This window comes from Carassius auratus, chromosome 30 (assembly GCF_003368295.1).
Source record: "Carassius auratus strain Wakin chromosome 30, ASM336829v1, whole genome shotgun sequence".
NCBI lineage: Eukaryota > Metazoa > Chordata > Actinopteri > Cypriniformes > Cyprinidae > Carassius > Carassius auratus.
The window spans coordinates 14,911,900-14,923,327 of NC_039272.1; the positions used below are offsets into that span (position 1 = coordinate 14,911,900).

Genomic DNA, 11,428 nt, shown 5'->3' on the forward strand with positions numbered 1-11,428 from the left:
TTTAAATTAAATTAATTATAGTGTTTATAAGCTGATTATTCAGAAATGTCCTCTAAAATGACACTCGCTTGACATATTTATTGGTTAATTCAGTGGCCTATACGAGCGGTTTGATGATTTGTGATATGTTTTCGCCTTACAGCGTGTGTGTGTGTGTGTGAGAAAAAGGGAAATCAAGACTGTATTTAAACAGTTTGGTGAGAAGTAAGATAAGTGAACAATAAACATCAGGGCTGATCGGTGTTCAGAAACTATAAATAACCAGACCTGTTAAAATAGCCCAGAATTAACATTTGACAAGAGTAAAAATAGCGTCTTATTTTCCCCTATTCTGGGCTCCTTGAACATTTGGTTCTGCCTGGGTTCTTAATTTACTACTGTCATGACACAAAAGGCAGGAATGAAAATTACAGTTAATAATAAAACAAAAACGCAGATTTAAACACCCTGCATATAGCTAATTGTCGTGTGGGCTATTTTTTTCTTTTCTTTCGTCCTTCACACACACACGCGCGTAACTGACAGTGTGTGGAATCTTTTGAGTTTCCTTTTCTTCCACATCGGGCTTTAGTGCGGAGGGAATAGTTCTGCTCCATATATTTGGCTTTCAAAGCTGTAAACGATTTTCCGGCCAAACAAGGGATAAACTCTGTTTATCCGTTAAACTCAAGGTCTACCGATTAAGCTCTAAAAATCTCACATGAAGCCATCACTGCTAAATGCACTGCTGCTGACACAAATCACTTTATTTGAATTCAATGGAATAACAGGAAACACAAAGTACTTAATCGGAGACTATACATCGAAATGCCTCGTACAAAATGACTAGTCTTAGTATTATAGCTGGTGTAAACTCTTGGAAATCGTGTGCCTTCGTTTTAGGTTATTAAAAATAAAAAATAAATAAATAAATTCTCAACTTCACAAAATGACCGTACAACATAGCGCATAATTAGCTAGATTTCATAAACATGATTGTATACCGCCCAGGAAAGCATATTTCAAGTCGATATGCTAAGCTCTCTCAGTATCTAGGTTGCTTATTTAGAGGGATTCAATTATATTTGAAATATTGCTACGTAGTAATGTACACACCACACATACGTAAAAAATGCCATAAAAAGGAAGAAAGAGGAAGAATAAAGAGGAACTAATCAAAGCCTGATTTGCAGCTGATTTCTTTGATGTTATTGTAATTGTGATTAATGCATGTCTCCTATTTGAGCAAGTAGAAAATCAGTCACTAGACAAGTACCAGAATAAAATCCTGAAACTGACTAAGTTGTAAACAGGAAAATCATAACATTTGTCAAAGACTGTGTATGGTCGCGAATGCAAAAAAAAAATCATAACTTTAGTAACTTCATTTACATCGTTGAAGAAATATTGCTAAGAAGCTGGGAAGTCTGCAATTCTAAAGCCACCACAATCATTTCAGTGATTATTAAAAAAAAGACATATCACTACAAAGATTTTACTTTCTGTCCCCCAACACACACTTGTACATTAGAGCAAACAAGCTTTATAAAATCACAAACCCTGATTGTAGTCGCAATAACAGCAGAGACATTGGGCCAAACAGCAGTTTGTGAATCAAATGCCACTCATTCACCTCTAATGAAACGTGTTTGCCAAGAGAATATAAAACAGGACTTCTTAAGCAAGAAAGACTTTTGAAGTAACATGTCATTCAGACGAAAGAAAAAACAAACATTCTTTATAAAGAGCCATGAAATCTTCAGCATGCAAGAACAAAAATACAAGGAATCAACACACATAACATTATTAGGCAGTGCCACATCTTCAGCATCGAGTTACAAACTGACATACCTCCATGACTTTGGACATAAATCGTATACCTGAGCTGCAGGACTAATCTAAAATTGGGGATTCAAAAACGCATCATCAGGTTCGTTATTCCTGAGGGAAATTTATTTTCGAGAAGTGCTTCCCCTGAAACTCAATATACAAGAAACAGATTGCTTTAAATATCAGTGCTCATTCCTTAGTTAATAAATGGAAGGAAAAAAGGAACTACCAATGTTGTACTGATTGTGCATCATTAGTATTAGTACCACAAATGTTGAAACTGCTAAGAAATAAATAATAATAAAAAAAAACAGCCTCTGTATAAACTGAAATCAGTGCAGGTCATATGCGGAACTTGTGATATTACCTTACAGCCTTTTCTAAACAAATGAAAATGCGTTTCATTCGATCTTGCCTTATTCAGTGTTGATTTCTGTCTTTCCTGAACAGTAAACGCTCTGTTGTTAAAGCTCATTTATGGAAACCAGAAGATGAGGCGTCTAGCCACTCTTGAGAAAAGTAAGAGAAAACAATCAAAAACGGCTGTTGTTACAGTCAAAGACATAATCACAGTGCATATTGACTGATTTGGAGTTATTTCTGAGAAGATGGATGTCTGTGCTGCAGCTGTTGATGGACTTTGTCAGTTTGTAACAAAAATCAAATGATTGAGTAACGTGCAATAGTACAACCTCCACCACATCTTAAAAAAAAAACACATTCAGTCAGAAAACATTCCAACTCAAATCTCCATTGCCTTTCAGACTGCTAACAATTCTACTTGCAGGACCATCGTCAGGTGGTCGAGCTTTTGGTCAGGCGCTGGTTTCCTGTTTGAGACGTTGGCTGCGGGCCTTGTACACCTCAATCAGGAGGTCTTTCACGTACTGGATTTCTCGTTCCACCGATTCTGCCTTGTCCCGTAGCTCACGGTTTCTGCCCTCCAGACCATGAAGCTGTTCCTCCAACGTATCCAACTCTGCTCGCTTCCTTTGGCGATACCTGTTAAAAATTATAAATACACAGGATATTCAGTTGTACTTACAGAAGGTGTAGTCTTTTAAATTCCACAAGCAGCTTCTTTCTTAATGCCCACAGGCACTGTAGTCTGAAGCATAATATTTTGTACTTTCATGACTTAAGTGTAACTTCAGAACCAAACCAAATTTTCTATGCTTATTTGTCAAGAATACAATTGCCACCATTGTGATTTTGAAAGTACTCTACCTGTGAGCTGCAGTCTTGTTCTGGTCTCTCTTCTTCTGTTTCCGTTCACCATGGTTCACTTCGATTAGTGGCACCTCAAGGTCTGGTTTCACAATGCAGGGGTCTTCTTTCAGCACACAGACTCCTCTGGCACACGGGGACCCCATTTCAGGTCCGTGGCGGTCACCGCTCAGGCATTCGGGGCTTTGGTCTTCGAGAAAGCCACAGTGGAAGTTATGTTGCCGATGGATCTCTACGCTCTCCGCCTTGACTGGGTCATTGATGGCCCCAAGGAAGCTGTGGTAGGCCTCTTCTTGGGATGTACCTTGGAGGAAACAGCTTTCATTGGGTTCCGTCTTCCAGGGAATGTTCGCCTTCGCATCGCTAGCACCATTCTTGGCTTCGCCCATCATCTCCATCTCCGCACTTCCTCCTATGCCACTTAAATGAACTTCTCTGGTGCCGTACATCATCATTTCATCTTTCTTGTGGGGAATTTGAATGGATCCGTTAAAGTTGTACCCACCACCGCCGGCTTTGCTCGCACCAACAGCCTCTTCCGTGTAGCGGCAGTTCTTCTCTTCTTTGGGTAAAATGGCGCACCTCCTGATTTCCACTGCACTGCCGAGGCAGTACCCTTTGCCTACCACCCGCTCATCTTCAGCACAGCTGTAGCTCCCACCAGGTGCAACAGCTGAGTTACCTGAGGAATTTCCTTTGGAACTCCAGATGCTACTCTCGTAGCTGTCACCCACCCTTACCCCATCGGAAACTCTCTTGCGGCTGCAGACGTTGCTGTTGGGGCGGCTGCAACTGTAAGGGGCATGTCTAGGAATCTTGCTACGGCCAATGGGACCCCCACAAAAGCTCAGCAAGTCAAGTTCTCCAGTTGCCAGGGTAACAAGTAGAGGGCTGGTTTCAGATTGGTTGGAAGTAGAATATGATGCGTAGGGCAACTGGTAATACGATGGTGGACCAACCGCCGTTGGACCCTTGTCGCATTTGCCCAGTTTGGAGGCTTTTTCTGGGAGTGGGTCAGACAGGAAGTAATCCTCCAGCTGAGCAAGCTCCTCTTGCAGCAGAGAGGTCATGACCTCCAAATCTGAGGGCACCTGGATGTCATGCTGGAGGGGCGAGGGGGGAAGGGATGCATTGGGGGAGGGAGAGGAGTGAGGGGTTGGGAGGTAAGAGGAGAAATCTACTTCTTCCGTCATCCAGTCACTAAGACCATTACCTACGGGGAAAACAGAGGTCAACATGTTAATCACTGGCCTAGAGATCCAATTTAGCACAATTATTTAAACCAAATAAACAACTATACCAGTAGTATTTTAACAACCCGTTAAAAACAAGCAAACAATAAATAAATAAATAAATCGCATATCATCTTGCTTACTAAATCCAAAATGCGAATGGTAGCATTAAACTAGCATGTTATCTACCAATAATATAAAATAGATCCACGTTGGCAGTTTTACTCACTGTTCAAGGAGAACGAAATGTGCTGCAGTGCGGTGCCCACCTGAAACTGGGAAAAATAAAAAACTGTTTTCACTGCAACTCACCAATTAAGTGCTGGTTCTCCTCTGGCCCCTCCCCTCTGCGCCCCTCCGATTGGCTGTGGTTAGCCTGTGGGTGAGAGAGAGTGAGGGGGTCTGCCGGGCAGACGAGTAGAGTCTTCCAAATGGGTGCTGACATTGTCATCATCCTGTCCGTTGATCCTACGATTCAAACGTCCGAGCTTACAGTGCACAATAGTGAAGTTTGAGAGTTGAGCCACAGAAAACAGGGCTTGGTGTGCATTATGAAACCTAAAAAAAAAAAGGGGGGGGGGGATTATGATCAGGGAAGATGCGTTAAAACATTTCCTATGGAGGCTTCAGTGTATCTGGTATCGAGACGACATTATCACGCCAACTGTGATTCTTCAGTTGCTAAAGTAGGATGGAGGAAAGGAAAAACAAAGGGGAAAAAAATCATCATGTCCTAGTTGGTGGGACATTCCATTCTAAACTTATCCTGGCTCTCCTAAAATATCTAAAAATATCTCCAACTGACCATAAATCCTTATTTTTTTATAGTGTTAACCATGTGCGATGCAATGCAAATGGAGTAAAATTACTATAACCCCCCATTTCGTTACAGCATCAACTGAGACACACTGGTGATTAGCGGGGGACCAATTTAGAAAACTATCACTCTTCCATCCATCAAAGTCCCTTGTGCCCACTTAGGGGAGTTCTACTGAGATCCTAGAGAACCAGGCGAATGCTCTACTTGTAGGAAATTTATAAGCAGCCTAAAAATACAAGACACATACAAATGTAAAGCTTTTTCAGATCATATTTTGGAGCATGCCAATAATAAATCACAATATCAAGAATTTAAAAAAATATTTATTTTTTCATTTGAATGTATTTAGTGCTGATTTCTGAACTATCTTTTGTTTGATGCAATCTAAGGTGCCTTCAAATGCTCTAGTTACCTCTGCACCTGAACTGATGTCCAGTTTGTTTACAGTCTAAGGTCTGACACTGGAGAATATTTTATGCTGACAGAGTCATCCGAGACAACTTAAAAAAAAAAAAAAAACACGCAAATAGCAGAAATAAAAAGCTTTCCTCTCTTCTGCTTTTGCAATCAAGCAATATAAGTCATTTCTAGCAGCATGGCAGGTGCGTAGAGTGCAGACGTCTCTGAACTGGATGTCTGAACTTGGCCAGCACGTGGGTTACAATCTATGACGTAATGCGAAACCAAAGGAAGCAATTTTTCGTAGAAGCTTTAAAAACGACACATGCTTATTCGCAAAGTGGCACTTTTTTAAAGACAACAAAAAGCATCCTCTGCATGCAGCATGCAACAATACATTCATGTGTCAGATATTGCTGTAAAAATTGGCACAAAGAAAACATTTGCCAAGAAATAATGACAGAGGAACCTTTGTAGTCTCAGCACTATTGTTTAAACAGACAGCCAATGCATCGGTTTAACAAAGATAATCTCTCTATAAAAAAGTTGTTAAACAAGCAAGTCTCACTTTAAAGTGCGTAAAAAGAATAGTGTGTCAAAATAAACTGAACACGAGATTATGCCCATTAACTAGGTCAGACTGATTATTGTGGGATTATTCCTAAAGTTGAAAAACTACATAGCAACGAGCTGAAAGGAGTTTCTGAAACTTTTTCCAATAAGCAAGAAAGCAGTGTGTATAAAACTGCGCCTGAAGCATTGTTACAAGTGACAACACTCTGAACAACACTACGACAAAAGCAAAACACCTAAAAAGTACAAAGCCAAGAGACAAAACAACAAAAGCCCAAACAAAGGCACAAAAAGTAAGAAGTTGTACTTACTCCATTCTTGCTTAAATGTTTTGAGCTTGGGTGCGTTGCAAGAGCAAAGCACGGCGTTTCTTTAGGATCGAAGACTACTAAATTAAAAAGCCATGTCTCCTTCGGAGTGTCTAGGACTGAAGTGCTGTTGGTCTTGCTTTGTTGTGATGGAGTTGATGACTGAGAATCGGCTAATTGAGTCAATGCATCAGGTCACCCACACCTAGCAACCAGCTGCGTCACACGGTCAGCCCCCAATGCTATAGATTCCTCCGCCCTATGGATGTATCGTCGAGATAAATTTCACACTTCGGGCTGGCGAAAACGCCCACAAGAATTAGCACTCACTTTCTCAACGACTTCCGAGAAAACACAAAATCCCTCTGGCGCAACCTCCCAACTTAAAACTTACAACGAGTTTGAGGCTCTGAGAGAAGAATGTTTAATGAACGCGGCTGTTAGCGAGAGTTTGGATGATTGTCATACAGTTGCGTTAACTGGTTATGCATAAAATATTTACATCATAACAAGCATAGCATACTCTCCCGTTCAAATATGTATTGTTTCACAGGGACTACTTGATTTCATCTAGCGAGGAAGAACACTTTTTGCTACCCAGGAGATACGTGGCTGTTGTTGCAGGTTAGTTGCATCAGCGCTTCAAGCTTCTAGCAGATTCGCCGGATGGACCGAACCAGTCGTGCAGCGATTGGCTGGAGAGGAACTGTTGTGTTCTCTCATTGGCTGCCGCCAGAGAGACGTTGCTTCCCAGTGGTCTACGGTTTTCCACTCTCCGTGCACATGTTTCACGTAAACATCCCGAGAGCAAATTCTGAAAGCGGTTAAACTTTCATGTCGCGGAAGGGCAGTTTACGGAACTTTACTGACAAAACATTGTAGCATTAGTTGTGGCATTTGCTGATAGGTACGCGTTTTAGACGTTTCCCTCTTTAAACGCCGTCCTTAGCGATTCAGTTGAATTGTAGCCTACTAAGTTCTGTATATCAATTTTTTTTTTTTTTTCATTTAGGCTGTAGGGTGATTCAGTTGTGTAATCTATACTTTGAAAATACTTTTACATTTGATAAGCAGACTTTTGCGTATGTTTATTATTAATATTTTATTTAATACCATATTTAACGTTACATGTTCGGTTAATTAACTGACACTGCAGCTACTCAGAAGAGCTGTAAAAGCGTCTATAATGGTTTACAATAACTCGGTTTACATAAATGTAGTATTCGAATGTAGCGCGTGTAACAGGTGGCGTCTTTAATGTAATCATTTTTCATTTTAACATCAGCATTTCTACAGCTGCCCCTGAGAGAAGATGATGTTAAATTCACAAACACTATCTAGCTGGAGAAAGAAAAGAAATAGTCTTTAAGCTATTGTTTGCTATAGTTTGATAATTCCTTCTGAACTTCAGAAAACCACAGCATGCTGAGCTACTCAAGTCATGCGCGGTCACAGTGAGACGAGACAAATTACCCTCAAACTCAAAGTACATCTCGTTTAATTCCAGTTAATAGCGTTTTTTTCAAAGAATCAAGCTTTGTTTTCCCCCCTCAGCAAATCCTAAAGCTGATTGAAGGAGCTATGTCTTCCTGTTGCTATAGTAATAGCGAACACTGCCCCCTATTTTAGACATGTTTTCTGGTTGCTGTTGCCATGGGATTTGCAACGAGCGCTCTAGCTCTCTCTTTCGGCCCGTGTTTTTCAGTTTTGTCTCTGTTGAATTACATTTGACATTCACCGAAAAGTTACTTTAGTGTTTAACAAACAGAACTGCAACAAGTGTTTTTAAATAATCGGTTTAATTGAAATTACTTTTCTGCTATATTGTATCGACACGCCCTTTAGACCTCGCAGTCCGTGGTCCACACAAATGGCGTTTTTAGGATAAAACTTAGCTTTTTTTGTTTATAAGGGGATATGTAATTAATCCGAGAAGCGCTAAACATCTCGCAAAGCATGGAAAAGGCCAACAAACAGAGAAAAGTTTAAAACAGTCAGGTGGAATATTGCTTAGATTTCAGCAGGAGCTAACGTCTTCCTCGACTGACGAGAAATTGATTTTATTTACACTTAATAGCCCTGCGTGAACCAAGGTGACACCTGGTTTCTCGAGGAGCAGTCAGAGAGCGACGGGATCAAAGAGGGGCTTCTGAAGGTACTGTGATACTGTAATTCCTCTTGTGAGTCGGCTCAGCCTCGCAGTTGTAGAAGTGAGGCCTGATGCAATCTTCGTGACCGCAGTCGTAACGTTGAAGAGATGGAGATAATAATGGTTGTTGAAGTGTGGGATCTCTCCCAGGAAAGCGCTGACTCTCCCAACTCGCCGTGTCTTAATTGGTCCGTGGGGGCGCCCTGTTTGCGCAAAGCGTGAGAGAAAGTCAGCAATACACACACACACACACACACACACACACACACACACACACACACACACACCTCAGACACACCAGTGCTGTTGGGCCATCATACTTGAGTTTCTGTTTGTATTGAGATTTTTCCACTTTAAATGGCTGATGTTGCAAATAGAGATGTAGGTCCAGGCCGTGGAGACGTTAATTAATCACAGCTTTTGAGGATTAAAAACCCTGGTTGGAGTGATAAATCTGTTCCCCTCCCAAAATCCAGCAGTCCAAATGTGGAACAATTAAACTAAGCTCATTCAAACATAGGGTGCACGTTTCTAAATCGATAAATATTACTAATTAAAGCAAATCTTACGATTTTATTTTTGTTTGTTTCATTTACTTTGTTTTGACTTTTTAAAAGCCCTCTCTGGCACTCTGTATGTTAGTCAGAAAATAAGTAAGGAGTGGGTGAGAGAGCAAACGCACCATGCCAAGTTCATGTATAGCACACATTAGTAACAGTTACATCACAATTTCATCACCATCTCCTTCTGAATTCATTGTTGTCTTTTTTTCATTCCCCTGCACGAGCGATCAAATCGCTTCAAGTTTCGATCACTTGCTATAACTTTCTTTTTTCTTTTTTTTTAGTTTTATAACATCCAACAGGAATCATCTCAGCAAAATGATTCTTATTTCATTTCCCACCGTAGCGCCGTGTCGTGGGAATCGGGATAACCTTTCAACAGGTTTCAAGAGGTTTGACGGCAGCCTTCCCCCACACGTGCCCCATTTAGAATAACAAACTTGCAAGATAAAGATAATGTGACTAATAACCCGTGTTGCATGGCGTGAACTAACCGCAGTTATTTCATTGACTGTTCCTTCGGGAACGCGAGGCAGCGTTAAAGTTGTTTGATTTTGAGAAAGTGCATTTGTCTGGCGTTTCCCGCGGGACGCCGTCGCTGTGTTTGGGGTGCGTCTCGCATCTCCAACTAAAACAGGAGCCACTCAAGGACAAACTCAAGGAGTTTTTCGCGTTGGTATCCCCACCCCACCCCTGGTGTATTATTGTTTTTCTGAATGGTTATTATTTACGTTTATGCGAATTTACATTTGTAAACCGCAAACGCTCCAGTGCGTCTGAACGCGCGCGCTCGCCGCTTCTGTGTGAAGATGCTCGCGCTTCTCATGGTTGGATTAGGTCGGTTGATCACGGCTTCAAAGTGGAGGGCTCTCGATTCCCGAGTGGCTCCCCTCAAATGTCTCCGAGTTGATCTTCACCACCGGCTCAACAGTTGATCAAGTCAACTCAGTCCCTAGTGATTTTAAGGCACAAACCTTCCCTTCTTGCTTTGATATATGAGACTTCAACTGCTCTTTGAAACTCAAAGATCTTGTAGGTTTAATTAGAGTATTTGTTGTTTGTTTACACATTACATTTTTGAACTAAAAGCTACATCCTTATTTCAATTTGTTGTTTAAAATTAGCATGCCCTTCTTTGCATTTATTAGCTTCCTTAGATTGGTTCCTTTTGCTTTTATGTTGCTTAATTTAAAAGTGAGATGAATTAGCATCAAGTGATAAATTAATTGGTGAGCTTCTGCTGGTGGAGACAGATGGCATCATTATAACGCTGATGACATTTGTACTTGCATTTAACTGTTATGGTAATGACTGAGTGCGAGGCAGAGAAGAAAACAAGCTCAGGGCCCCGGGGCCTCAGCAGATCCAGCCCTCGCATCTGTAGCATGAAAACACGCGCTGAAGCGGTGAGACGTGACGAGTTGCGCCCTCTACCGGGCGCACGGGGAAAACCAACCGCATCACGAACGAACGCTCGGTTTGCTCTAATCTCTCGCAGAGAAATGCAAAAAGAGTTTTAAATAAAGTGTATATTGTTTGTGAAGTACAACTTTAGTACTTAAAAAAGTACAATTAAAGAGTGTTTACTTTTATTATTATTATTATTATTATTACGTGGTCTCATTTATGGGAGCCTTATGAACAGGAGAAATGTATACTTTTGGAAGAATTCAGGTCTGAAGGGGTTCAATTGTTTCTTTGTCAAAATAAAAAGAAAAAAAAAAACACTTTCAAACTTTATTGTTTATACTGTGGGGAAATTCCCTGTCCATTAACAGATACAGTTGTAACTGCAGAAGTGTGTGTTCAGCGGTTACAGTGAGGACTCTTTTATAATTGAACACTCACATTGCCTGATAATGCCAGTTACCTGTAAATATAGCACTGACATAATGGTTTGTGCAATGTGAGTGATAATATTTTAGGTATAAAAATATAGTGAGAAGATCCTATTTTGTGGATTATTTAAATGCTAGGATTAAGTTGGTTATACCAAGATGATTATACACAGTTGTATTTTTATCAGGGAATTTTATATACATGATTTGTTAGGGCTCGTTAGAACTCAGGGAAGTTGTCACAAAAGTTATTTCTCAATAACTATAATGTTTTGGAGTGTAATTTCTCAACTATTTTTCTTCCCAACTAATTTTTTTAAATGTTAATAATCATATTTTAGTTACATATTTTTCTGTAAAAAAGTGAACAAAATAAAACAACACTGAGATGCATTCATATAAGAGCCAGCGGTTTCATAAACATACAATTTAAATATTTTTTTGATTGTTTGTTTAAAGTAGTTATTTTTTGTATGTTACACTTCCTCTATGCATTGTCATGAATTGTTC

At 40.3% G+C, this 11,428-nt stretch overlaps 1 protein-coding gene across 2 annotated transcripts; it reads right to left on the reverse strand.

Moving 5' to 3' along the window:
• Positions 1 to 728: 728 nt before the first annotated feature.
• On the reverse strand, positions 729 to 7,015 carry atf5a (activating transcription factor 5a). Of its 2 annotated transcripts, XM_026211612.1 has the most exons (4): positions 6,372 to 7,015; positions 4,581 to 4,826; positions 3,037 to 4,249; positions 729 to 2,811 (listed from the first exon to the last, which is right to left on the reverse strand). In XM_026211612.1, exons 2-4 carry the CDS (start codon positions 4,720 to 4,722, stop codon positions 2,625 to 2,627), a joined length of 1,542 nt encoding a protein of 513 aa, XP_026067397.1. In that variant the 5' UTR covers positions 4,723 to 4,826; positions 6,372 to 7,015; the 3' UTR covers positions 729 to 2,624. The 2 variants fall into 2 exon arrangements, with proteins under 2 accessions (XP_026067397.1, XP_026067398.1); XM_026211613.1 differs by lacking the exon at positions 6,372 to 7,015 and having other exon boundaries at positions 4,498 to 4,610.
• Positions 7,016 to 11,428: the final 4,413 nt, after the last annotated feature.

Excerpts from the sequence above, each read along its gene's own strand:
- atf5a (XM_026211612.1), bottom strand. The coding sequence starts at position 4,722 with ATGATGACAATGTCAGCACCCATTTGGAAGACTCTACTCGTCTGCCCG. Across the intron at positions 4,250-4,580 it reads GGAGAACCAGCACTTAATTG|GTAATGGTCTTAGTGACTGG; the intron begins GTGAGTTGCAGT and ends TTTTCCCCGTAG. Across the intron at positions 2,812-3,036 it reads AACAAGACTGCAGCTCACAG|GTATCGCCAAAGGAAGCGAG; the intron begins GTAGAGTACTTT and ends AATTTTTAACAG.